Consider the following 27,942-nt stretch of genomic DNA (forward strand, 5'->3'; position numbering starts at 1 on the left):
ATGCAGGATGTCACATCTCCCCCTCCCTTATAATGCCCCATGCAGGATGTCACCTCTCCCCCCCATATAATGCCCCATGCAGGATGTCACCTCTCCCCCTCCCTTATAATGCCCCATGCAGGATGTCACCTCCTCCCCCATATAATGCCCCATGCAGGATGTCACCTCTCCCCCTCCCTTATAATGACCCATGCAGGATGTCACCTCTCCCCCCCATATAATGCCCCATGCAGGATGTCACCTCTCCCCCTCCCTTATAATGCCCCATGCCTCCATAAATAAAAACAAAAAAAAATCAGATACTCACCTCACTTCTCACCTGCTGTCGCTGCTCCGGACTCCTCAGCGTCGCCAGTGTCTTCCCACTCTGCGCTGTGACGGCTCAGCAGAGGGAGCGGTGTAAAGTCGTCACCGCACCCTCTGACCTGATATGTCACAGTGCAGCAGCCGTGGAAGAGACCGGAAATGCTGCGGAGGCACGGGCAGGGGTAAGTATTGTGCCACCGGCTGCCGGGGCCCTGCTCAGGCATTCGCCCGGGTGCGCCGGGTGCTGACGCCGGGCTTGATGATGGGGCTCACGCTGTATATGAGAGGCTTTGTGGGGGCTCATACTGTATATGGGAGGCTATGTGGGGTTCATACTGTATGTAGGAGGTTATGTGTGGGCTCATGCTGTATATGGGAGGCTATGTGGGGGCTCATGCTGTTTATAGGAGGCTAGGGATCTACAGTTTTCCACTCTGTATATTGCTTACATCCAGCCATTGCTGGAGGAAATTACAGCTGAATGGTGGGGGTGCCATGCGTTGGATCAACAAAGTTCTCATATTGATTGCCTTTTTTACAATGAGTAATAAATATGTAAGTCCTGGACAACCCCTTTAGGACCGGGCAATTATTCTTCCCTGGCCATTTCCGGGTTTCGGCGTCCTTTTTTCGTTTTTGCGCTTTTTATTTTTCCATAAACATAACCATATTTGGACTTGTATTTTTTTCAGGACAAGTTGTAGTTTGCATTAATACCATTCATATCACCATATAATGTACTGAAAAAAATGGGAAAAAAATTCCAATGGAATTGTAAAAGAAAATGCAATACTGCCATTATTTTTTTGGGTTTTGTTTTCACTTTGTTCATTTTATGCTTAAAAATAATGTGTCAACTTGATTCTCCGGGTCAGTATGATTATGGTGATAGCAAACATTTTCTCTATTTAAGTGGTCAAAAAAAAAAGTTTGTAAAAAAAAATGTTTGGTTTCCGAAACTTGCAAAGTCTTTTTTATTTTTACTTGTATGTAGCGGTGTGAGCACTTGTCTTTTTGTGTGGAGCACTGACATTTTCATTGATACCATTTTGATGTAGATATGAAGCTTTGATCGCTTTTTAGTGTACTTTTTTTTTTAGGGAGGTGTGATCACTGGAAAATAAAATGCATTTTTGGCGTTTCATGTTTTTATTTTTCTATACGACGGTTGCCAATCGAGAACATTCATTTTATGTTTTGACAGACCTCACATTTATGAACTTGGTGATACCATATTCGTTTACTTATAAAATGCATTTATTTTTAATGGGGGAAAAGGGAGGCGATTCTATTTGCTTTTTAAAGCGTAACCATCGTTTTAATTTTTAGTTCATAAATCAACAGTTCACAGGAAAATAAGAAACTTTGTAATAGATCTTATCAGAGAAATCTGCTTCTTTCTCTGTCAGAATTGATCAGTCATTATCAAAATTCTCAATCCTGAGGTAAAATCTGTATTCAGTGAAGACAGACTCTCCCATTACTGAGATAGGAGATGAGGGCTGCTGTAGATACAAGTCTATGTAGACAGAAGGAGGGAGGAGCTAGAGACAGAGCTCCTCCCCCTCCCCACCTTCTATCTACATAGAATCTCATCTCCTGTAGATGGCAATTCTACAGTATTGCAGACTTTATATTTTACTTCAGTGTTTGATACTTCTTGTGTTGGCTTTTTTTGACCAAGGACACCCATCCCCCATCAGCATAGGGTCTTCAAGCAGCTGGCTCAGAGTCACCATATTGATGCTGAGGACAGAGTAGATCCCTGATCCACATAGCACAGAATGGATCAGAACTCACAAGATCAAGTGATCCAACAGCCCAAGCCTCTCAAAGTAGCTGGGATTACAGGTGTGTGCCACAGCACTCAGCAATTGCAGACTTTAGTATAAATTGCAGTCTCCTTTAAAGTTCAACATATCACAGAGAACAACCAAGATGGCAGCAACTGGGGTCTTCAACAGACCCTTGGCTGCCATGTTAACCCATCTGGTCCCTGCGTTTTTTTCACACAGGGATAGTGGGAGCTGGTGCCCGCGCGTACTGCAAATGTCATTGATTTTTCTCAGCTCTGGCCCCGGCTTTTAGAGACAGATGATGGCTATGTAATATAGTTGACATCTGCATTGTGTGGAGGAAACTCAACTCCTGAGACCCCTTCACACATGGTCACTCCATGGACATACAGTATTGCCCACATAGGGGGAGAGGTTAATACAGATGCAGATCAGACTGCACCTATATAACAATCCTATAGTAGACGCTTTCTTAACTCAGGTAACAGACAAGGCTTAAAGACCCCGTAAATAGAGACCATAAATCAGTCTCTTCCTAAATATGAGGCCATGCTCCCACTTAATACAGACACCTGACTCACACTTAGCACAGACTACTGATATATGCAAATGAGCCTCCGTTGCTGAGATAATTTAATTTAACTTTATTGCATAAATTTGTGACAATCTAAAAAACGAATCCATCTTTTACACTTCGTTTACTATTTCTCCTGTATGATATTGGCCAATCATAAAAAGGCAGCATCATACAGGAGGAAAAATCAAACGCCTCACAGAAAGTCAGAATCGGCTTTTTCACAGTGATCTCGTCAGCCTGATATGTCTAATCTTATCACACTGACAACTCCTCACGGTCATTACAAGCACTGTGAAAGAAAGAAAGCTGCACTGTCATTACATACAATGCTCTGATTCTATCCCAGGTATCGAGGCGGAGTGCGCTGTCATGTCAATCTGATGCCTTGATAATAATTCCATCACCTGTGCAATACTAAGGAAATCCTGAAAACATGATCTGTTGTGAGGACTCGAGTTTGGGAAACACTGCTGTAGAGCATTGTATATAATGACCCGATGCTTGTTATGACAGTAAGCACTAGGAGCGAGGAGATCTCAGTGTGATCAGGTTACACATATCAGTCTTACCAATTCACAGTGAACAAGCCGGCTCTCTATGGTCGTCTGCTTTCCCCCCCTGTTTGACTCTGCCTTCTTATGATTAGCAATAATCACTTATTAGTCATTATGAGTTATTAGTAATAATAACTCTTCATATTTTGTGTTATTTTATGTCTGATGAAGACACCTGAGTAGTCTCGAAAGTTGTCGTTTGTTACCATCTTTTCAGTTAGCCATTAAAAGGTATCAACCACTGAGGACTCTCAAATCTTAATATTTTACTATGGTTAGTAAACACTGTCAGGAATAATATACATCAGGTCAGCTGGGAGAATAGATTTAATCAAAACACATGTTCCCCCATTAATTTATCTTTCAAATGAAAGTTACATAATTACTGCTAGTAAACTCCAAACAATTATATCACTAAGGCCACGGCCCTGTGTCACCCAGGGGGATATAGGGGACTCAGTACCCGGGCCTTTTACCTTGTTTAGGATGTCACGGCAGTCGGCTCCCGGGCCCGTACTCTGGGGTCTCTCTTGAAAAAGGGGTTCTTTAGTGTAAACTTTGTTTCGTGACGCCACCTGTGGTTTCCGGTAATGGTTACCGGCGCTGCTGCAGACCTCCGGGGGTGATGAAATGGCAGCTGGGATGTTTCTGCTCCCCACAGGCGGAGCCGACCCCCGGAGCAGAGTTGATGGAAGGGATGCAGGTGAGAGATGGCCAGGTCAGGGGGAATGACGGACACTCACACAGGGGATTCGCTTCAGTACCTTTACTGGTGTAACGGCAGGTATGGTCCAGGGTACTTGCTAGGAAGGGTGCACTTCAGGACTTCTCCCCAGTGAGCGGGTATAAGGCATCCTGATCCGTGTCTCCCTCTCTCTAAGCTTCTAGCCAGCCTGAAACTTGGCCTAGTTTCTGTATTGTGTTGCTCTCTCACCTGACCGCTTGGTAGTAGGACCTTTCTTTGGCAACCACTATCCCTGGACGCCGGGGCCTTCATGGTTCCTAGTCCGGTTATTGCTGGTAGCTTCAGGATGACCAGGGGTCTGGAAGCCTCCTGGTAAGCCGGTAGTCCCTACTGGGTATAGAGGACCCTGTAGGCGCGGACCCGGTGTCCGGTTTGTGTCTTGGGGTGAGCCTACGATGCTCCTCTGCCCCCTCAACTCCTCTCTCCTCTCCTTACTGCCTCCGGCCACGCTCGGGGCCCTCAATTCAGCAGCCGACGTGCTGCTTCTTCACTGGTCTAAGCGCCAGCACGCACTCCTCAGACTCAACTGAACTGCCTGACTCCACCCTCCATATGTATATGCCTAACAGGGCTCCCTCTGGTGGTATGAGGTGGAAGGGTGGAGGTGTCTGCATGTAATAAGGGCTCTTGTGGAGAAGTCCCTCCATGCACCCTTTTGACTCTTGTGGTACCTGTGAACAGCAGGGTGCCACAGCCCCACTATCAGTATTTGGTCAGTATTTTTTCTCAGGAGTGGCAGCCAAAACCAGGTGAGGAACAATCAGAGAAAAGGTATAAGGCTGTGTGCCCACGATGCGTTTTTTAAGCATTTCCGCAGCGGCAAAAACGCTGAAGAAACACTTAAAAAACGCATGGTATAAGGCCTGCCATGTTCCCCAATGATAATCCGCATGTGCTGTGCACATGCTGCGGAAATCTCCGCTGCGGATTATCATTGCGGAGAAAAACGCAGCACTACCAATTATTTTGCGGAAGCTCTGCATTTTCGCCGCCATTGACTTGCATTGGATCACATGGATTCCGCATCACTGTATATGTAGATGCGCATTCCATGCGTTCCAATGTGCGGATGGTACCCGGGTGTGGAGGACAGGAGACTTTCCTCCGGACCCGGGTACCATAGTACCTGTAAAAAAAATAATAGAATAAAAAATAAATATTATACTTACCTTCTGATGGCCCGCAGTGCGCTTGTCTTCGCTTGCCGGCAGCTCACGGTGGACTGAAGGACCTGCACTGACGTCATAGTCATGTGACGGCAGGTCCTTCAGTGTAGTGTACCGTGAGCTGCCGGCAAGCCAGGACGGAGTGAAGCAAGACTGCGGGGGCCATCAGAAGGTAAGTATAGATTTATTTTTTATTTTTTTACCATTCTTTAGGTCACAGTATATAAATCCATGCCTTTTGCATGGATTTATATAGTGTAACCAAGTTGACAAGCACTTTCCAAGTGATGGTAAAATCGCTTGGAAAGTGCTTGACAACCCGCATGTGGAAATGCATGTAAAGAACACTTCACATCCGCATGTCCCTGGCAGGAAAAATGCATGTGTGGCGCCCCTGAGGGTTCAGTCGCCACAGAGGTATTGCATCTCATCCAGAGGTGTGGTATCTCACTCTCAGGTAAGGAAGGAGTATGGCTCAGGATCCTAATACCAGCATTCATTGCACCACATTTCCGGGGGACAGGGCGAGATTGCTCCTATGGGAGAGCACAGTCCCTGATCCCTGGCTGGAGTGGGGGGAACCACCTAGAGAGGGGGAACCATGTAGTGGATAGGGTGGAGGAAGTAGATCCTGGGAGCACTTGAGTAGGAGCAGTATAAAATAGGGACACCATCTTAGGTCAAGGGAATGTTCAGTCAGAGGAGGAGAAGTGACAGGAGCAGAGGCTCTGTATAAGCTCTGCTCCAGAGGCGGGCCTAGCCTGTGAGGCCCAGGACTGGAGGAGAGAAGAGAGGAGTGGGAGCAGGAAGGCTCCAGGAACCGAAGGGACCCTAGAGGTACGGGCCGTGCAGAAGGCCACCCGTACGCCCGCTGCTACCAGGAGGTAGAGGGGTGAGGCCAGATAAGGGGAACTGGTCCCTCAACTAGCGGAGAAACAGCAAGGCTCAACTAGAAACCGGAGGCTGCAGCACTTTATGTACCGTAAGCCAAAAGTCCACACCAGTCCCACTAAGAAGGTAGCCACATAGGACCCAGGGGACGGAACACACGTCGCCCGCCAAGGCCCGAGTGTACCGGATAGAAGTGTCACTGAGTGTGAGGTGCAGGGAGAAGGCCGGAGAAAGGACACACAGAAGGGGGTCCTGATAAATACTCCAGAGTTACCTGGGGGTCGGCTGAACCCCTCACTGAGTGAGCACAGAACGACGAGGGCCGTTACATGGGTCCCTGTAACCAGAACTGCAACAGCTGTGAGTAAAGATCTTGGGACTGCATCACACGGACTCTGTGTTCATTACTGACTCCCTGCACTACAACCACCATCATCCACCCACACTGCCCTGAAGCTACACTCCTCCTGTGGGGAGCAATAATACCCTTGCTGCCAAACCACCAGCTTCAGTGGACTGTTCGGCAGCGGCGGCCTCATTAGCCGCACTCCATAGGTGGCGTAGTCGGACATTATAAACCTATACATAAATTACCCTCCCCAGAAGAACGGGCGCCATTATGTGCATGCTAAAAGACGACAATAAGCCACCTCCCATCGTGGGCCAGGTCCCAAAATGGTGCCAGAAGCGGAGCCCGCCCCAAACAGCAGTGGTCATGTATGCAAGTGTGTCCATCAAGGTGGGGGGGCTAACCCTGAAAGTAACCGACAGCAGATTGCCATGGGACCGCAACAAACTGTCCTGGGACCGCCCCCAAAAGGGGAGAGGAGAGAAGAAAACGGGGAGACAGGGCGTAGTCTGGATCAGTCTAGACAGACCGCACTCGGTAGGGAAGATGGAGGACGGCAGCACCAGAGCCCCCGTCAGCGGCCTGCTGCAGGCCGCAGCACCCTACACCCTGGAGGAGCTAGTGGCTAAGCTGCCCCAGGAGGACTCGGAGTTCCTCTGCTCTGGGATGGAAGACCTGGGCCGGAGGATGGAGAGGGCCCAGCGAGACGCCATCACCGGGTGGAGACAGGAGATGGAACAGCGGATGGCGAACCGGCAGCCGACGACGCTACCAAGCACCGGCGATGCCCCAGCCTTGGCAAATCCCGACCAGCGCCAGGAGGCGACACGTGACACAGTAGCGGCCGCGGGAGCAGGTAGGAGGAGTTTCCCTGTCCCGGGCGCTGCCAGCGTCGACCTGCTCCTAGGCCCTCTGGTGGAGCCGCTGACCCTGGGCGCTACCAACACCAGCCCGCTCCTGACCCTGCAGCAAGGCCCACAACCAAGCCCTCCAGCCCCGGGCTCCACCAGCGGCGACCCGCTCCTAGGCCCACAGCCAAGACCTCCAGCCCCGGGCGCTGCCAGCGTCGACCTGCTCCTGGGCCCCCTGGTGGAGCCGCTGACCCCAGGCGCCACCAGCTGCGGCCTGCTCCTGACCCCGCAGCAAGGCCCCCAGCCAAGCCCTACAGCCCTGGGTGCTGCCAGCATCGACCTGCTCCTGGGCCCCCTGGTGGAGCCGCTGACCCCGGGCGCTACCAACACCAGCCCGCTCCTGACCCCGCTGCAAGGCCCACAAGTCCCGGGCGTGCTCGCCCTGCACGCCCCGCAGGCCCAGACACCGCTACCTCCGGTCACCGGCACAGCCAGCCAGCTTCTGGGTCCCCTGCAGGAACCAACTCCCCCGCCAGCCAAGTGAGTGTACAGACGTCGCCGGTGGGACTGGTCCGCAGAGGTGGAGGACCAGCGGCCCTCGCTCCTACCCACTCCGCAGCCCGCCGCCGTCTCCCAGTTGCCGGAAGACGAGGCCCAGTTTGAGTGGGATCACTCTGGGGAGGACCTGATGGGGTTCATCCGGGACCCGCACACAGACGATGACTTGTTTGTTAACAGGAGGGACGTGGAGTCTCACCTAAAAGCGGGTCACCCTGATCGGGACCTATACCCCGGAGACACAATGACTTACACCCGTCACCAAGGAGTAAGGGGCTGGTATGCCCTCAATGTCCACAAGGTGGAGGAAGAAAGCGACTTCTACCTCTGCGAAGCTGAAGACCCGGCTGGGTCAGCTTATTGTGGTCAAGAGCCTCCCCAGAGGGAGCACTCCTATTAAAGACTGCAAGTAGTCACCCGTACCCGTGCAGAATGGACACTGCAAGTTAAAGTTAGTGTGAACATTTAACCCGTCTACTTAGTTACCCGGAAAGGGTCCAAAGACTGACCGGCTGAGGACTGCGAGCAGGAATTTCCTGTTAATAGTTGCACCTCTTGAGGTGCCCCCTATTGGTTTTATATTTTTTTTATAACCAAGACCACTGAACAAAAACCCGTTGGAGGTGGCCGAAGACGTGGTCCAACACCTGGATCATCTATGCCCTTCAGCCGCCCCAGGGCCTACGTTGAGGGTTTTGGACGGGTCCCTCATGTTCGTGTTTACCAGTTTGCACTTTACTAAAGAAATGAACACCTGGTTGCAGATTATGCTGTGACCTGATAGAATGTTTAAATGAGAAAATGTTTTATATGCAAAAGAAGTGTTTGTATATGTGAAAAAGTCTTATAATGTTTTTATAAGTGTAAAGAGAAATGTTCTTTAAAAGGTCTCATAATGTTTTGATAAAGAAACGTAACCAGTAACGTAAAAAGAAGTGTACCTCCCATAAAGGGAAGGAATGTAGTTTGTGCTCTTATATGCGGATGCATCCTAAAAGTTTTTGCATGTCTTTAAAATTGTTTTTACTCTGTTCCAGCCCGGGGACGTGCTGTGTTTTACCAGTGGGGTGTGTGGCGCCCCTGATGGTTCGGTCGCCACAGAGGTATTGCATCTCATCCAGAGGTGTGGTACCTCACTCTCAGGTAAGGAAGGAGTATGGCTCAGGATCCTAATACCAGCATTCACTACACCACATTTCCAGGGGACAGGGCGAGATTGCTCCTATGGGAGAGCACAGTCCCTGATCCCTGGCTGGAGTGGGTGGAACCACCTAGAGAGGGGGAACCATGTAGTGGATGGGGTGCAGGAAGTAGATCCTGGGAGCACTTGAGTAGCAGCAGTATAAAATAGGGACAACTTCTTAGGTCAAGGGAGTGTTCAGTCAGAGGAGGAGAAGTGACAGGAGCAGAGGCTCTGTATGAGCTCTGCTCCAGAGGCGGGCTTAGCCTATGAGGCCCAGGACTGGAGGAGAGAAGAGAGGAGTGGGAGCAGGAAGGCTCCAGGAACCGAAGGGACCCTAGGGGTACAGGCCGTGCAGAAGGCCACCCGTACGCCCGCTGCTACCAGGAGGTAGAGGGGTGAGGCCAGATAAGGGGAACCGGTCCCTCAACTAGCGGAGAAACAGCAAGGCTCAACTAGAAACCGGAGGCTTCAGCACTTTATGTACCGTAAGCTAAAAGTCCACAGCAGTCCCACTAAGAAGGTAGCCACATAGGACCCAGGGGACGGAACACACGTCGCCCGCCAAGGCCCGAGGGTACCGGATAGAAGTGTCACTGAGTGTGAGGTGCAGGGAGAAGGCCGGAGAAAGGACACACAGAAGGGGGTCCTGATAAATACTCCGGAGTTACCTTGGGGTCGGCTGAACCCCTCACTGAGTGAGCACAGAACGACGAGGGCCGTTACATGGGTCCCTGTAACCAGAACTGCAACAACTGTGAGTAAAGATCTTGGGACTGCATCACACGGACTCTGTGTTCATTACTGACTCCCTGCACTACAACCACCATCATCCACCCACACTGTCCTGAAGCTACACTCCTCCTGTGGGGAGCAATAATACCCTTGCTGCCAAACCACCAGCTTCAGAGGACTGTTCGGCAGCGGCGGCCTCATTAGCCGCACTCCACAGGTGGCGTAGTCGGACATTATAAACCTATACATAAATTACCCTTGGATTGACCGCCCTGGGTCACGGATCGGGTCACCGCCACAGTGACTACAACCCCCAGCATCTACCGGCCCGGCTCCGGGTACCCCACGGCCCAGGGGGCGCGTCACATGTACAATCTGCATGTGTTTTTTTCTGCCAGGGAGATGCAGATACGCTCAGGAAAAAATCCTGAGCATTTCTGCATTGTGGGCACATAGCCTAATAGAAACAAGTCACCAGTTCTGCATTTATCACCCACTCCTGGTTTTGTCTCCCACTCCTGGGAAAAAATACTGACCGAATACTGACCAAATACTGATAGTGGGGCTGTGGCCTAAGAAAGAAACCAGAGTACTTTACTTTAAATCTGTCTTGCTTTTTAGTAAACAAAATACAAAACAATTTACACAATTAAAATGATATATGGATAAAAGGATGACCAAAACAATCCAGATAATGTGCAAAAAATATGGATCTAGAGGAAATTCCAAGTAAGTATTACATGGTGAAGCTAATCAGCCATTTAGGTTATAATTGTACATAGTTAATATAGTAGGTATATATTTAAAAGCCTCCTCCACGCTGACATGCTGGTCAACAAATTTATATGATCAAATATCATGTGGTCACCCTCATACAATTAAGGTGAAGTTAGTTACTTTTGATCCACATAATCATTCATCACAACCATAGTCACCTTTAATTAGATCAAAATAAGATATCATACCAACCACAATAATCTCATATTGTCACCCCAATGTCAAATAACATAATTAAACTTCTAGTAACCTTAAAAGTTTGTTTAAAAGTGCTTACCCATAGTGGTTTGTATTGCACAGAATCTGATAGACTCCCTGACGCGCGTTTTGTATTTCCCCTAGATCCATATTTTTTTGCACATTATCTAGATTGTTTTAGTAGTCCTTCTAACCATATGTCACTTTAATTGTGTAAATTGTTATGTATTTTGTTTAATAAAAAGCAAGAGAGAGTTAAGGTAAAGTATTTCGGTTTCCTTATTCTGAATAGGTAACGTCATTGAGGTGAAAAAGTAAATGCCCCAAGAGAAGAATCTCTGTTAACACCCTATTTGTTGAAGGAGAAATTAGCCAATATCTCTGCAATGGAGAGGCCACTTTATCATGCAGTATCCAGTTTAACCTGTAAAGTGAATAAAACTAAAGTGGCAAGAGGTCCTTTTTGATAAAAAGTGTATTTTGAAAATATAGGATATATGTTACTCTCACCCTCTTATTGAACATAGGAGAATGGCTTCACTATGAATTGTATGAATTGTATGTAAATTGTATGAAATGATGTGGGGGCTATCATACTGTGTTGGGGGGCTGTGTGGAGTCCTACTGTGGGTGTTATAATTCTGTATTTGAGGGCTTTGGGGATCATACTGTGTAGAGGACCATTATACTGTGCATGGGGGTGTGGTGGGCTGTGGTGGTCATCATGTGTTGGAGTGTATGGAAGATTAAACTGTGGGGATCATCATTTCGTACTGGGGAGCTGTGAGGGATCATAATGTGGGGGGGGGTTCTTTCTGTGTTAGGGGGCTGTGGAGGTCATCATTTTACATTTTAGGATTGTTGGTGATCATACTGTGTGGAGGACCAAGGGGACCATCATACTGTGTGTAGAGGTATGTGGTATCATATTGTTTGGGGGCTCTAGTGGCCATCATAATGCTTTAGGGTGTCATTGGAGATGATAATGTGAGGGTCATCATTCTGTGTATAGAGAGCTTTTATGGATCATACTGTGTGTGTCATTATTCTGTGTGTGGTATCATACTCTTTGCGGGCTCATAAGGTGTGCGGCTCTATGGTGGCAATCATACTGTGTTGGGGGGACTGTAGGGACATCATACTATGTGCGGACACTGTGGGGGACATCATACTGTTTTTAGGAAAGCTGTTGATCAAATTACAAGGGTTAAATAACAGGAGCTTTTTATAAACTGTATAAAAATCAGTAAATTATATGGTTTTGATTTGCTCATCAAAAAGCAATCAAATCTATATTAATATAAAATAATACTAATATGTTAAAGTTAATATTGAGCAGAATTAATTTCAACGGCCTTCCTCAACGGTCGTGTCTCTCATTCGGCTCCTCGAAAAAATTAATTGGCCACCCCTGTGTAAAGGATAAACTGCTGTTAGAGGCTGGAATTAAAAATCATCTCTGGCATAAAACCCCTTTGCAGCCCACATACAATATCACCCCTACTATCCAATATTGCTGAAAAATTGTGGCAGGAAATGCACACTGCAATCAATTTTGAGTTTACCTGGCAAAGCCTTTTATAGCGGACTCTCCACCTCATCTAGCCAGTGTGGCGCCCCTGCGGGTCCAGTCGCCACAGAGGTACTGCATCTCAGCCAGAGGTGTGGTACCCCACTCTCTGGTAAGGAGGGAGCACTATCCGGGACTCACACACCCACATCCAACACCACATCACTCCAGTAGGGAAGGGCGAGATTGCTCCTGAGGGAGAGCACAGTCCCTGTCCCGGTCTGGAGGAGGGAACTAGGTAGAGGAGGTGGGTGGAGGAAGTAGTTTAGGGGAGCACACAAGGAAGGACTGAAGGTAGAGGGGACCATGTAAAGTGACAGTTAGTGACGTGACAGACAGTATAAAAAGACAGGTAGAAACATCTAGAAGGGCCCAGTGAATGAGGACCATTGAGGAGTAGGGTCCAGACAAAGACAGGGCCCAGTCAGATGGGCCCAGTGAGTGAGGACCATTGAGGAGTAGGGCCAGACAGACAGGGCCCAGTCAGAGGGGCCCAGTAGGAGAGAGAACGAGACGAGCGAGGGAGTCAGAGAAGGGCTCCAGAGACAGAGAAGGGATCCAAGGGGAATTGCGGAGTCCACTGCAGGTCGCAGTAGGGGACCGGCCCCAGACTAGTGGAGGACTGCAAGACTCAGCTAGCAAACCGGAGGCTGCGGTATCAACAAAGCTACCTCTTTAACTGCCCTGGGGCCTAGCTCTACCCTTGGAGAGCTGAACCATCTCTGCTGCGTCACCAAAGGGCCTGAATAGCAGCGGCGGCCACCTATAGCCGCATACCACGGGTGGCGTCACAAAACTTTATCCCCAAAACATTATTCCCTTCTGTTAATGACAGCCCGGGGCCACGGACTGGGTCACTCCACCATGACTATCCTAAAAGAACCGACCGGCTGGACACCGAGTACTCCATGGCCCCAGGGGGCACATGACAAGGAAGACTGCACTCAAATGTAGGGCTGGCAAAATCAGTGCATTTTCTGGGTTGTAAAGGTTAGGGGCTTGCAGACTAATCAACCTGTAATATACCCAATGTTTGGCTATAGCTATTGTTAAGGGGACGGTTGCAAACAACTTTATTAATAATGGAAAGCAACCGAACCCGGGGTCCGCGATGCAGCCTGGAGGACTACGGCCAAACACCTTCCGGGTAAGAAGGTAAAACAACCAACTGAAATAACAATCCCTTCCGTGTTACTGCACACCGGAGCGGGAATATCGATTCACACTATCTCCGTTAACTGCACGAGAGATGTGCGATATATAATGTATCCGTAGTCCTGTTTACTGCACATGGACTACGCAGCAGGTGCTAGGATGCATGTGTGATTCACGCCGGCGTATACGTGCTCCCAGCCGGCGTGCTACCGGACTGTGGAGTATCTCTCCACGTGGCTAACAGGCGGTGCCGGGAATACGGAGTCTGCAGTCTGCTCGGGGTGTATAGTGACCCCCTTGTCGGAGCCAGACTGTCAGACGAAGCTACCTGCCTCCCTCCATCTAAGGCTGCCTATCTCCCGCTAAACCTGCCTGTCAGAAGCTATAACAGCAATAGCACACGTGGAGCCCAAACGACCAAGAGTCCACACAATAACACCATCACAGCTCAATGATCAGAGAGTACCGCCATGTTTGTGGGAGGGCTATTTAAAGATTAAGCCCTGCCCACCATCGCATTATTGGTGACGTCACCTGCGACCAATCAGGCGGTGCCAGGTCACCGGATCAGCTGACTCCCAAACCACCAATCACGGTCCACCATAACACGGGCATGCTCAGTGCAGTGAATCCTGGACTTAGGCTGTAGCAGCCCTGTTTCCCTGCGCAACCTATCCTTCATGTTGCTAGGAACAAAGACCAAAGCGACAGCTTGTACATCTCATGCACCAGCTAGGCATTGGGACCGACAACAATGCTGAGCAGCATTTGCCCCAGCTGGACTGGAATGGGAGACCACAGAATCCACTGATGATTTTGAACCCATTTTGGATCCAGAAAACACCCGACACCTAACAGCCATTATGAGTAGAGAGTTTTGTGACATACTCTTTTTAAGAAATTACTATGAATTATGCTTAAAACAAGACAAAATATATAGGGTGGCACTATTCAAAATTACTAGTACATTTCTGAATAGGTAGAGCAAACACCAGGTGAATCATAAGAGTACCAGGGTGATTAAGTGAGGGACCATGAAAACAGTGAGACTTCCTACAAAGCTGAGGGAGTTGCCAGACCTGGTGGTTGCACGCAATTCAGTGAACCTTCCAACCTACCTGTTTTCCATATATATCCTCCTTCTTTTAGTCCATGTAATGTCAGAGCTGTCAATCAAGGAAGAGGAGGTTGGAGATTGATGCAAAACAAGTATTTGGGAAGCGGAACTGAACTGCTTGGCAAGACCAATGGTGCACACAAGACAATAGTGCAGAAGAGAGTAGGTGACAAACAGTTTAACACTAAGTGACGGATAAAACATTTTATCACTCACTTGTTGTGACTTCAGGTAGAATGGTAGCATCCTTTTTCTTAGTAAAAATGGTGCTTGGTGTTGCTAAAATGATAACAGACGAATAGAGATTATCACATAAGTAATATTGTTTCTAGAACCAAGAGATACACACAGGCTCGGACTGGCCCACAGGAGAGCAGGAGAATCCTCCGGTGGGCCACCACCCTCTTATATGAGCAGTACTTGGCACAATATACGTGAATCACTATGTACAGACTAGTGTTGAGCCATCCCCGTAGTGTTCGGGTTCGGTTCGGTTCGTTGAACACCTGTATGTTTGCCGAACTGTTCGTCGAACTGTTCGTCGAACTGTTGGTCGAACACCGTCGAACACCGTTAAAACCAGTGGCAGGCAAACAAAAACACATAGAAACACATAGAAAACACCTTCAAAGGTGTCCAAAATCTGACAAACTGCTCAGAAGACACAACTAACACATGGAAAAGTGACAAGTACATATAGTCATGCGAAAAGAAAAGAGGTGGAGGAGTAAAAGGAGGAGGAGACACAGATATAGGCATGTCATGCCCTTCTAAAATCAAGAAAGGCTGGAGTAAAAATCTAAAATCAGCCTACCAACACCCAGACGTCGTGACAAGAAAATTAAAAAAAGAAATATCTTTAGGTAGAATGGCAGTTCCATTCAGAACACTTTCCTTATAAGACGTTGTGGTATCCCCGTTGGGAGTCGTGCCAAAAACAGAACCCAATACATTCGGACTAATCCACCATTTGTTATATCCAAGGGGCAGGTCAGTAAACAACAACATCGACGCGGAACCAAGCACAGTAGTATATACTGTACATCCTTTGACAAGGCTATCAGGCGGGTCAAGAAGTTGGGAAGGGGCACCCTAATGGCCAAAACAGACTGTTACTTACTACCTGTACCTCCGAATAGTGTCCGCCTATTGGGCTGCTTCTGGGAAGGAGCATACTATATAGATCGCTGTTTGCCCATGGGGTGCTCCAGATCCTGCTCACTATTTGAGGCGGTTAGTTGCTTCCTCGAATGGGTCATCATGGACGTTTCTAAGGGGGCACATATTATCCCTTACCTCGACGACTTCTTATGCCTGGGCCCAAAAGATTCGCCACAGTGTGAATACATGCGGTAGTCCACCTGTGAGAAGGAGAGAGCTGGAGGGAGAGCGGACACCACAGAGCCGAGGGGTTAGATGGAGAAAGAAAGAGGGCGAGGGAGGTAAGGGAGTAAGGTGGAAGGCCGACCTGAGCTCCCCCACGTTCCTGCTGGGCGGGGAACAGCACTGGGAAGAAAAGCCGCTTGCGCATCCCTTTGAGGTTACGGGCGCGAGCGGGCAGAGGGACTACGCTGGAGTGCGAAGCCGACACGGCCAGGCCGTTCCTGCCCGTGCGACCTCCGTGTCGCCGGGTTTGTGCCAGAGCCGCGGTGGACCCTGACGGCCAGCCCCCCTCTCACAATACTGGTGCCTGTCCACTGGTGGGTCGAGACCCCCCCGCGGTGGAGGCAGGTCTAAGCTCTGTAATTTGAATGAGTACACTTTAAATCCTTTTACAAGGATCTATTGGAGGGCAAGTCTGGTGCCAGCAGCCACGGTAATTCCAGCTCCAGTAGCGTCCACTAAAGCTGCTGCAGTTAAAAAGCTTTTATAAGGATGGAGTTTGGCGGTCCGCCTCAAGTCGTGCTACCGCCAGTCCCAGCCCCCTTGCCTTGGGGCGCCTCCCCGATGCTCTTCACTGAGTGTCCCGGGGGCCCGAAGCGTTTCCTTTGAAAAAATTAAGTGTTCAAACCACAGGTGATGTAGCTTGCTTAACAGCTTGGCTACTCCACTGAATAGCAGACACTGCTACTATGCCCAAAAGGATTTACTGGGCTAGATGCAGTAAAAAATTGTTATTAGATACACAGGCGGTGTAGCTTGGTTCAGGTGGGCTACTCCACTGACTACCAGACACTGCTACAGGCCAAAAAGGATTTACTGGGCTAGATGCAGTAAAAAATTGTTATTAGATACACAGGTGGTGTACCTTGGTTCAGATGGGCTACTCCACTGACTACCAGACACTGCTACTATGCCCAAAAGGATTTACTGGGCTAGTTGCAGTAAAAAATTGTTATTAGATACACAGGTGGTGTAGCTTGCTTCAGATGGGCTACTCCGCTGACTACCAGATACTGCTACAGGCCCAAAAGGATTGGCTGGCTTAGATGCAGTAAAAAATTGGTATTAGATACACAGGTGGTGTAGCTTGCAACACAGATAGGCTACTCCAATGACTAACAGACACTGCTACAGGCTCAAAAGGATTGGCTTAGCTACATTTAGCCAAATGCTGTAAAAAACACTTGCACAGCACTGGCACAGACCTGCCTGGAAAAAGTGAACTGCTGTAACCTAACCCTCAAAAGGGCTGCAATTAGAACTAGTCCCTACTCCTTAAACCTGTCTCTCTATTTAACTGCAAATTCGCTCGCAATTCGCACAGTTATACTGTATAGCGCCCACAGCAGCAGCAGTGCTGTCTAACACTCAGCTGCAGCAGTGAGAAAATGGTGGCGACGGGGAAAATGGCTGGGTCTTATAGGGCAAGGACATGTGACATACACAGCCATTGACACATGCCCTTGCTTGTGTGGAAAAAAAAGCACCGTGTGTAGGCTGCTGATAGGCTGACAGATTGCACCTCCCCACTGTAAATGCGGGGGAAAAAAAAATGGAGATCGGCATTATTTCTGCAGAGATCCATCCCCTGCCCCTCCCCCCGCCCACTCTACACTGAAACTGTGTATTAACATTGATTAACAGTATTATTGTGAAAAAATCCAGTTACGCTTTTGGTGCATGAACAGTTATCGAACATAACCTCGAACAGCCGAATTTTTTGCAAATCGTTCGGGTTCGTCGAACGGCTCGAATACCGCCCAAAACAGCTCGAATTTGAGATTGGCGAACAGTTCGAGTCGAACACCGCTCATCTCTAGTACAGACACATGGCGGCATCTTATTAATTTAACAATCAGCCCAGTTCATTGTTAAATTGTTGGCAGCGGATCATTCAGGACACTCTCAAAGCGTGTTGACAACAGAACAAAGCTTTAATCAGCTATAAACAGGTACAGATATGATAGGCTTTGTGGAATCAGGAATATACATATCTTAAGTGTCTCTGTGCAGCATCAGCAGGCTGCTTCTCCTCTCATGCACAGACACAGGAAACTGCACACAGTCACATGGTCTTTTCTGTGTGTGAGCCTCTGGGAGTTTTTTTTTTTTTTTTACTTTATAGACAATACACAAACCTAGCAATAGAACATTTACGGTACATACACAGGAATGGAGTTGTTGTATTAAACATATTCCAACATAAATAAATCTGTGATTGAGGATAATATCACATTTGCATGTAGCCAAAAAGTGGGGCCCTGGAGTTGGTTACTGGTGGGCCCTTGGCACCCAAGTTTATCACTGGATACACAAATAATATATGTGACATTTTAACCCTTTCCACCATTAGTAAATTAATAAATATTGTAAGCAGGGGTCCACAAGTGTAGAGGGGGATCAGGAGCTGAGGGTACCGGAGGGTAAGAATAGAGGAGTGAGGCGCCGGAGTCAGCGCCTGTGCGTGTGCGCATAGCGCTATCTCTGGCGACATTTTGTTGAAGACAAATTTGCAGTGTCTTCAACAAAATGGTGCCAGATAGCAGGGTATGTGCACGCACTGACTCTGTTGCCATTTTATTTAAATACTTAACTCCGCACCGCGCTATCCCACGCCCGCCCACTGTCTCCGCCCGCTGTCTCCATCCGCGCTGACTGCATTGGTGGAGGAGGGGCCTCCAGCCTCTTCCTCCACCAATTAGCGTGTGAAACAGCTGGTGCAATGACGTCATTTCATTGCGTCAGCTGTGTATTGCAGAGTCAGCGCACCAGAGACAGGAGCAGAGGCACAGACAGAGCGCCCTGGGAACAGGACCAAGGTGAATATAGTGTGTTCTTTTTTTTTTGTATGGGAGGCTATGGGGGTCTCATCCTGGACATGGGGAGGTTATGGGGGTCTCATCCTAGACATAAGGAGGCTATGGGGGTCTAATGCTGGACATGGGGAGGCTATGGGGGTCTAATGCTGGACATGGGGAGGTTGTAGGGGTCTAATGCTGGACGTGGGGAGGCTATGGGGGTCTCATGCTGGACATGGGAAGGTTGTAGGGGTCTAATGCTGGACATGGGGAGGCTATGGGCGTCTTATCCTGGACATGAGGAGGCTATGTGGGTCTCATCCTGGACATGTGGAGGCTATGATGGGTTTCATCTTGGACATGGGGAGGCTATGGGGCTCTCATCCTGGACATGGGGAGGTTATAGGAGTGTCATTCTGGACATGAGGAGGCTATGGGGGTCTAATGCTGGACATGGGGAGGTTATAGGAGTGTCATTCTGGACATGAGGAGGCTATGGGGGTCTAATGCTGGACATGGGGAGGCTATGGGGGTCTAATGGTGGACATGGGCAGGCTATGGGGGTCTAATGCTGGACATGGGGAGGCTATAGGGTCTAATGCTGTTCATGGGGAGGTTGTGGAGGTCTAATGCTGGACATGGGGAGGCTATGGGAATCTTATCCTGGACATGGGGATGCTATGGGGGTCTCATCCTGGACATGGGTAGGCAATGGGGGGTCTGATCCTGGACATAGGAAGGCTATGGGGGGGGGTCATCCTGGGCATGGGGAGGCTATGGGGGGTCTTATCCTGAACATAGAGAGGCTATGGGAGTCTCATCCTGGACATGGGGAGACTATGAAGGGGTCTCATCCTGGAAATGGGGAGGCTATGAGGAGGTCTCATCCTGGACATGGGGAGGCTATGGGGAGTCTCATCCTGGACATGGGGAGGCTATGAAGGGGTCTCATCCTGGACATGGGTGGGCAATGGGGGGTCTGATCCTGGACATAGGAAGGCTATTGGGGGGGTTTCATCCTGGACATGGGGAGGCTATGCGGGGTCTCATCCTGGACATGTGGAGGCTATGAAGGGGTCTCATCCTGGAAATGGGTGGGCAATGGGGGGTCTGATCCTGGACATAGGAAGGCTATGGTGGGGGTTTCATCCTGGATATGGGGAGGCTATGGGGGGTCTGATCCTGGACATAGGAAGGCTATGGTGGGGGCTTCATCCTGGATATGGGGAGGCTATGGGGGGTCTGATCCTGGACATGGAGAGGCTATGAAGGAGTCTCATCCTGGACATGGGGAGGCTATGAAGGGGTCTCATCCTGGAAATGGGGAGGCTATGAGGAGGAGGTCTCATCCTGGATATGGGGAGGCTATGGGGAGTCTCATCCTGGGCATGGGGAGGCTATGGTGGGTCTCATCCTGGACATGTGGAGGCTATGAAGGGGTCTCATCTTGGACATGGGAAGGCTATGAGTGGTTTCATCCTGGACATGGGGAGGCTATGGGGGTCTCATCCTTGACATGGGGAGGTTATGGGGGTCTCATCCCGGACATGAGAAGGCTATGGGGGGTCTCATCCTGGACATGGGGAGGCTGTGGGGGCTCTTACGATATATAGAAGGGGCTTTATTTGGGTTCAAACGGTATATAGGTGGATGTCAGCACACTTAATTCTGCTCAATATTAAATCATACAATTAATTAAAAAAACTGCGCCAGAAATGTACAAATAAAAATGCTCGCCACCCGGGTGAGAAAGGGTTAAATAGCTAGCATATTTATATCTGGGGAACACATGTTTGATCAGCACCTTGATTATTGTTGTTTTTCCCACCTCCTTCACATGTATTTTATCTTGATCTAATAAAGTTTGAGCAGAGCACTTTCTTCTGTAGCATCAGCGTCTCTGCCCCCTGCCAGGCTGAGACGCCGTCCCCCTTACCGTCGCGCTCCTGGTCCGGCGTCTTCCGGCCTCTCTGCTGCTGGTGCACGCAGCTTCCCGGGCACTGTGCTTAGGGCACGCGCGTGAGCTACCTCCCTCTTAAAGGGGCCGCGCGCGCCGTCCTAAAAAGTCCCCGACCAATGGCCGGAGGACTTTCCCTATTTAAAGCACCTCCTCCAATATGGAGGTGCCCGTGCAAGGTTGTTGCTCTGTGTTCCTGACGCGCCCCCAGGGCCGTGGGGTACTCGGCAGCCGGGCCTCTGGTTGCCGGGGATATCACGGTGGCTGGCCCGGTCCGTGACCCAGGGCGGTCAGTGAAAAAGGGGGGACTTCTATTATATGAGGTTTTTGGGATTATTCGTGACGCCACCTGTGGTGTCTGGTGAAGATCACCAGCGCTGCAGCAGTCCTCTGAGGCAGATGTTAGGGCAGCAAGTGATGGGACGGCTCCCCACAGGTGGAGCAGGCCTCAGGGCAGTGTAAGATGGAGTGGTGGTTGTGCTGGGCATTGTAGTGCAGGGGGAACAATGGTGCCGCTGAAAGAATGGATGGAGGCAGTGCGGTGTAGTCATCCAAGATTTTACTCACAGTTCTTTAGACACTTCACAGGTGCATGGTACAGGTAAAAGCCTCCCACGTTGCGCTGCGTTCACCGGGCAGAAGTTCAATCCTTCCTCAGGCAACTTGGGAATACCTGGCAGAACCCCACTTTCTCGTGTTCCTATTTTTACCATCTTTACTCTGGTCCTTCTCCCTCCTGCTCTGCGCTGCCCACTCTCAATCACGCTCGGGTGCTCTAGAGTCCTTCCTGTACGTCGGATCCGGGACCTACTTGACCCTCCTGGGGGATTAGAATGCCGCAGCAATCCCTCTGTCTTCTGACAGATGCGGGGCATACGGGTGCCGTCCTGCAATCGCCGTACCCCCTGGGATCCTTTCTGTAGAACGGAGCCTACTCCCTGCTCCCCTCCGGGGCCTTCACACTTGGCCCTATCTGCGGAGCAGATCTCCCAATGAGACTCTGCTCCCGGACTGTTCCTCCGAACAGTCCCGAGCTGTTCTTCTGAACAGCTCCCTAGAACTCACACTACTACTGAACCACTCAACTGAACTGCCACCCTAAGATGGCTTCCCTATTTATACTCCTACTAAAGTGCTCCCTCTAACTACTTCCTCCACCCACACCCACTACTGGTTCCCCCTACCTTTGGGTTCCCCCCACTCCAGCCAGGGTCAGGGCTCAGCAGAAACATACATTGTGTCTTGCCCCTCCAGCTGGCCTGGAGTAGTGTAGTGTTGGATGCAGGTGTTTTGGAGTTCTGTGCAGCACTCCCATCCTACCTGAGAGAAGGGAGACACCACACCTCTGGGTGAGGTGCAGTACCTCTGTGGCGACTGAACCCTCAGGAGCGCCACATTTCTTACTGTTGCTTCAGCCCTCAGGTCCCTCTGCAAGTCAGTCCTGTCCGCCAGTCTGTTCTTCAGTCCAGTCCACCAGTCTGACTACTTTCCAGCCCGACAGTCTGTCTACAGTCCAGTCTGCCAGTCTGTCTATGGGCTCTGCCCGCCTGCTCACCTAGAAGCACCTGCCTGTTACCTGCCGTGCCCGTCAGCCTGCTTACCTGGAAGCACCTGCCAGTTACCCGTTGTGCTCGCCAGCCTGCCTACCCGGAGCACCCGTCTGGCTATCAGCCGGATCAGCCCGCTTGTCTACCCTGACCACCCGTCAGCCCGCCTGCCGTGCTCATCCGCTGTACCAGTCAGTTCCTGCTATCTGACACGTGGGAGTCACCTGCTCTCATACAAGGTCGGTCCCAGAGTGGCACCTGGTTGCCCTGCTCGGTCCCCCCCTGGTTCACGGAGTCGATTGAGCCGCCGTGCGACCTTGGTCAGGCCAAGTAGGTACTTAGTCACGCCCCTCTGGTCCCTCCTTGCACCGCAGCACAGAGGTTCCACCACCCGGATCCGTAACATATTCCACATGCTTACCGTGTCCCCTATATGATTTTTTGCAAACTACAAACAGGACTTCTTATGGCTTGCTTTCTAAAGTGGCTTTCTTCTTGCCACTCTTTCATAAAGGCCAGATTTGTGGAGTATACGACTAATATTTGTCCTGTGGACAGATCCTCCCACCTGAGCTGAGGATCTCTGCAGCTCCTCCAGAGTGACCATGGGCCTCTTAGCTGCTTCTCTAATTAGTGCTCTCCTTGCTTGGGATGTCAGTTTAGGTGGATGGCCATGTCTTGGTAGGTTTGCAGTTGAGCCATACTCCTTCCATTTTTGGATGATGGATTGAACAGTGCTCCTTGAGATGTTCAGAGTTTAGGCTATTTTTTCACTATCTTAATCCTGCTTTACTCTTCTCCACGACTTTATCCCTGACCTGTCTGGTGTGTTCTTTGGTTTTCATGATGCTGGTTGATCGCTAATGTTCTCACATAAACCTCTGAGGGCTTTACAGAATGGCTGTAGTTATACTGAGAATAAATTACACACAGGTGGACTCAATTTACTAATTCTGTGAATTCTGGAGGCAATTGGTCACTCAGGATTTTATTTATAGACTGTAGGGGGCTGAACACAAATGCACGTCACAATTTTCAAATGTATGTTTTTAAAATAATTAGAAAACCATGTTTTATTTCCTTTACACTTCACAAATACTTGCTAAATTGTGGTGGCATTGTTACTGATCCGGGTGGTGGAACCTGACCAGAGGGGCGTAACTAAGTGCCTACCTGGACCGAACCTGGCCACACGGCAGCTTAGTTGACTTCGTGAACCAAGGAGGGATCGGGAAGGTGAAACAGGTGCCACTCTGGGACCGACCTTGTGTGAGAGCAGGCGACTCCCACGGGCCTGATGGCCGAGGCCGACAGGCACAGCAGATGAGTATGGATGGTAGACAGGCAGGTGATGTGGGTAGACAGGCAAGGCCGATAGGCAGGCAGGCGGGCACGGCAGATAGACAGGCAGGCGGGTACGGCTAATACACCGGCTGGCGAGCACAGCTGATAGACAGGCTGGCGGGCACGGCTAATAGACAGGCTGGCGGGCACGGCTGATAGACAGGCTGGCGTGCACGGCTGAAAGACAGGCTGGCGGGCACTGGAACCTGAAGACTGAGGAGAGTGTTAGCACACAAACAACAATCTTGCAAGGCACCTTCATTTTTGAGGAGGTGCCTTATATAAGGGCAGTCCTCCGGCCATTGGCTCGGGACTCTTTAGGACGGCGCGCTCGGCCCCTTTAAGTGGGAGGGAGCGCACGCCGCGCGCCCTAAGCACAGTGCCTGGGGAACTGCGCGTGGTATGCGCACCCCGGGCAGACGCAGGAGGGAAGTCGGAGGACACCGGACCAGGAATGCGGCGGTGAGGGGATCGGCGTCTCTGCCTGGCAGGAGGCAGAGACGCCGACGCTACAGATATCACATAAAATCCCAATAAAATACATTTAAGTTTGTGGGTGTAATGTGAAAAATGTGGAAAAGTTCACTGGGAATGAATGCTTTTTCAAGGCACTGTATACACCTCAACAACGAGATCAACCAGATAAGTACTTACTTGTCTTACGTTCTTGATGTGTGATTGTCACTATATTTCCTTTAGGTTTATCAGTTATTGGTTGCACTATAAATAAATGCAATTAATTGGTGTTATTAGCTTTGTATTGCTGCCTCCAGAAGGCACATACTGTACTGTGAGAGGTTCTACAAGGCAGCATATGACACCAACATGGCATATACTGTACACACGAAATTAAGCAAGTCACAGAAACTGTGACACAATAACACAGTGGCAAATGCTGGAACTAAATTCTCATGTTAAAAGGAGCATATACCGAGAAGTAAAGGTCTTTTTTGCAAGATGCGCTTGTATGGTAAAGTTTAAGAAACATAAACACCAGCTTGAGGATACATTTACTAAAGAGGTACTTTAAAGAAGCAATTCTAAAAGAAAATACTACAAATTCGAGGATTTTGCTAAATTTTTCTGAAAAATTTAACTTGCGGCAAAAAAAATTAGCCACAGGTCGCATTACTAAAAAGCCACTATTTGCCTGGAAAGTACAGTACAGACCAAAAGTTTGGACACACCTTCTCATTTAAAGATTTTTCTGTATTTTCATGACTATGAAAATTGTACATTCACACTGAAGGCATCAAAACTATGAATTAACACATGTGGAATTATATACTTAACAAAAAAGTGTGAAACAACTGAAAATATATCTTCTATTCTAGGTTCTTCAAAGTAGCCACCTTTTGCTTTGATGACTGCTTTGCACACTCTTGGCATTCTCTTGATGAGCTTCAAGAGGTAGTCACCGGAAATGGTCTTCCAACAATCTTGAAGGAGTTCCCAGAGATGCTTAGTACTTGTTGGCCCTTTTGCCTTCACTCTGCAGTCCAGCTCACCCCAAACCATCTCGTTTGGGTTCAGGTCTGGTGACTGTGGAGGCCAGGTCATCTGGCGTAGCACCCCATCACTCTCCTTCTTGGTCAAATAGCCCTTACACAGCCTGGAGGTGTGTTTGGGGTCATTGTCCAGTTGAAAAATAAATGATGGTCCAACTAAATGCAAACCGGATGGAATAGCATGCCGCTGCAACATTCTGTGGTAGCCATGCTGGTTCAGTATGCCTTCAATTTTGAATAAATCCCCAACAGTGTCACCAGCAAAGCACCCCCACATCATCACACCTCCTCCTCCATGCTTCACGGTGGGAACCAGGCATGTAGAGTCCATCCGTTCAACTTTTCTGCGTCGCACAAAGACACGGTGGTTGGAACCAAAGATCTCAAATTTGGACTCATCAGACCAAAGCACAGATTTCCACTGGTCTAATGTCCATTTCTTGTGTTCTTTAGCCCAAACAAGTCTCTTCTGCTTGTTGCCTGTCCTTAGCAGTGGTTTCCTAGCAGCTATTTTACCATGAAAGCCTGCTGCACAAAGTCTCCTCTTAACAGTTGTTGTAGAGATGTGTCTGCTGCTAGAACTCTGTGCGGCATTGACCTGGTCTCTAATCTGAGCTGCTGTTAACCTGCGATTTCTGAGGCTGGTGACTCGGATAAACTTATCCTCAGAAGCAGAGGTGACTCTTGGTCTTCCTTTCCTTGGGCGGTCCTCATGTGAGCCAGTTTCTTTGTAGCGCTTGATGGTTTTTGCAACTGCACTTGCGGACACTTTTAAAGTTTGCCCAATTTTTTGGACTGACTGACCTTCATTTCTTAAAGTAATGATGGCCACTCGTTTTTCCTTACTTAGCTGCTTTTTTCTTGCCATAATACAAATTCTAACAGTCTATTCAGTAGGACTATCAGCTATGTATCCACCAGACTTCTGCACAACACAACTGATGGTCCCAACCCCATTTATAGGGCAAGAAATCCAACTTATTAAACCTGACAGGGCACACCTGTGAAGTGAAAACCATTTCCGGTGACTACCTCTTGAAGCTCATCAAGAGAATTCCAAGAGTGTGCAAAGCAGTCATCAAAGCAAAAGGTGGCTACTTTGAAGAACCTAGAATATAAGATATATTTTCAGTTGTTTCACACTTTTTTGTTAAGTATATAATTCCACATGTGTTAATTCATAGTTTTGATGCCTTCAGTGTGAATGTACAATTTTCATAGTCATGAAAATGCAGAAAAATCTTTAAATGAGGTGTGTCCAAACTTTTGGTCTGTACTGTATATGTATGAAAATAAGAATTCCGCTTGGAATCTATTGATTTAATGTTGAGCTCGATAATGGAAAGGCAGCCTTCATAATGTCCGAGCCATCTCAAACTATCTGGCTAGGGGAAAATGGATTGTAAGCAGTTGTAACCAATAACCCATTTAATCACACACAGCAGTATAAGACCTTGTAGGCTACTTACATTATATAAACAGTCCAAAAAATATCCCTTTTTTATAGACAGATTCATACCTTAATGTTGTGGGCATTGGAAATGGAAGAACCTGTGGCGTTTTCGCGCAGTTGGGTGCAAAAAGTATTCTTGTTTGGAAAGTATCAAGAGCTTACCACTAAACAAAGAAGTCATCCCAAAATTATCTCTTTAGAACTCAAAACATAGGTACTGATTGAATGTGAAGAAGTAATTGTTTCTAAACTAGGAGTGAAAAATTATCCCTTTTTTGGGATCCACAGCTGATTTACTAATCACAAAATGATTAAGCAATTATAAAAGCTTTTTATCACGTCATCGAAAAATCATCTTTTTTCTGTTTTGAATAGTAAGAAGCTATGGCCTTTTGTCACCAAGTCATTTGAAGAATTAACCCTATTTTGGGAGGTGTTTCATATTTTTTTACCTTTGAAACTGCAAAAATCATTACTGTCACTCTTATTCCTTCTCATCTAGACTACTGAAATTGTTTACTGATTGGTCTCCCTCTTACCAAACTTCTGAATGCAGCAGCCAGGGTCTTATTTTTGTCCAGCTGCTACACCGATGCCTCCACCTTGTGCCAGTCATTGCACTTGTTGCCCATTCACTACAAAATACAATAAAAACTTATATCTGTCTCCCACAAAGCGCTCCACAATTCTGTTTCACCATACATCTCCTCCCTCATTTCTGTCTACCTCCCTACACATGCTCTCCGTTCTGCAACTGATCTAAGACTAACATCCTCCATAAGCCAAACCTCGCACATTTATCTCCAAGACTTCTCTCGTGCTGTGCCAGGTTTCTGGAATACACTACCCAAACTATCTGACTAATATCTAGCCCCCACATTTTTAAGCATGCTTTAAAAACACATCTATTTAGACAGGCCTATCACCTCAATTCACTATTCTAACTCTTCCTTGTTCCCTCTTTCTAAATTTTCCTTAGAATTTGGTCCCTCTTTCTCATCTGTCTCCACACCCTCCATGCACCCAATAGCACTTGGTAACTGCACTTAGACAGATAATGGCAGATGACCGGATCATGCAGCTTATTTGAAAACCCCTATTTATTATAATGATGGCTGAACCGTACATGACAAGTACTTTTTTACTTATTGTGTCCCCCCCTATTTCCTTATAGATTGTAAGCTTGCAAGCCGGACCCTCTCTCCTTCTGTAAATGTTGAACTATGTGTTAATTTTTATTCTCTTTATTGTCTGTACATGTCCCTGCTTCATTGTAAAGTGCTGTGTGTGGAATATGTTGGCGCTATATAAATAAAATTATTATTATGTTTATATACACTCAAGAGAATACACTGTGTTCCAAATTATTATGCAAATAATATTTTCTCAGATTTTCCCAAATTACCTATATGAATTGCAGTCATTGT

The 27,942-nt window shown here is 48.4% G+C and overlaps 1 protein-coding gene across 32 annotated transcripts in view; it reads right to left on the bottom strand.

The window, feature by feature from the left end:
- VSIG4 (V-set and immunoglobulin domain containing 4) overlaps nucleotides 1-27,942 on the bottom strand; it is a 791,917-nt gene that overhangs the window by 205,002 nt on the left and 558,973 nt on the right. For 23 of the 32 annotated variants that reach the window (XM_073640892.1, XM_073640887.1, XM_073640903.1 and 20 more), the window contains 3 exons: nucleotides 24,209-24,274; nucleotides 14,742-14,804; nucleotides 14,527-14,574 (listed from right to left, as the gene is read on the bottom strand). The exons of 2 other annotated variants lie outside the window; for them this stretch is intronic. In XM_073640892.1, the coding sequence (XP_073496993.1) occupies nucleotides 14,527-14,574; nucleotides 14,742-14,804; nucleotides 24,209-24,274 (177 nt within the window). The remainder of the gene's footprint in view (nucleotides 1-14,526; nucleotides 14,575-14,741; nucleotides 14,805-24,208; nucleotides 24,275-27,942) is intronic. 7 more of the 32 variants (XM_073640884.1, XM_073640899.1, XM_073640894.1 and 4 more) reach the window with 4 other exon arrangements.

Source organism: Phyllobates terribilis, unplaced genomic scaffold, assembly GCF_046119375.1.
Source record: "Phyllobates terribilis strain yellow unplaced genomic scaffold, ASM4611937v1 Scaffold_7__3_contigs__length_470593459, whole genome shotgun sequence".
Classification (NCBI taxonomy): Eukaryota; Metazoa; Chordata; class Amphibia; order Anura; family Dendrobatidae; genus Phyllobates; species Phyllobates terribilis.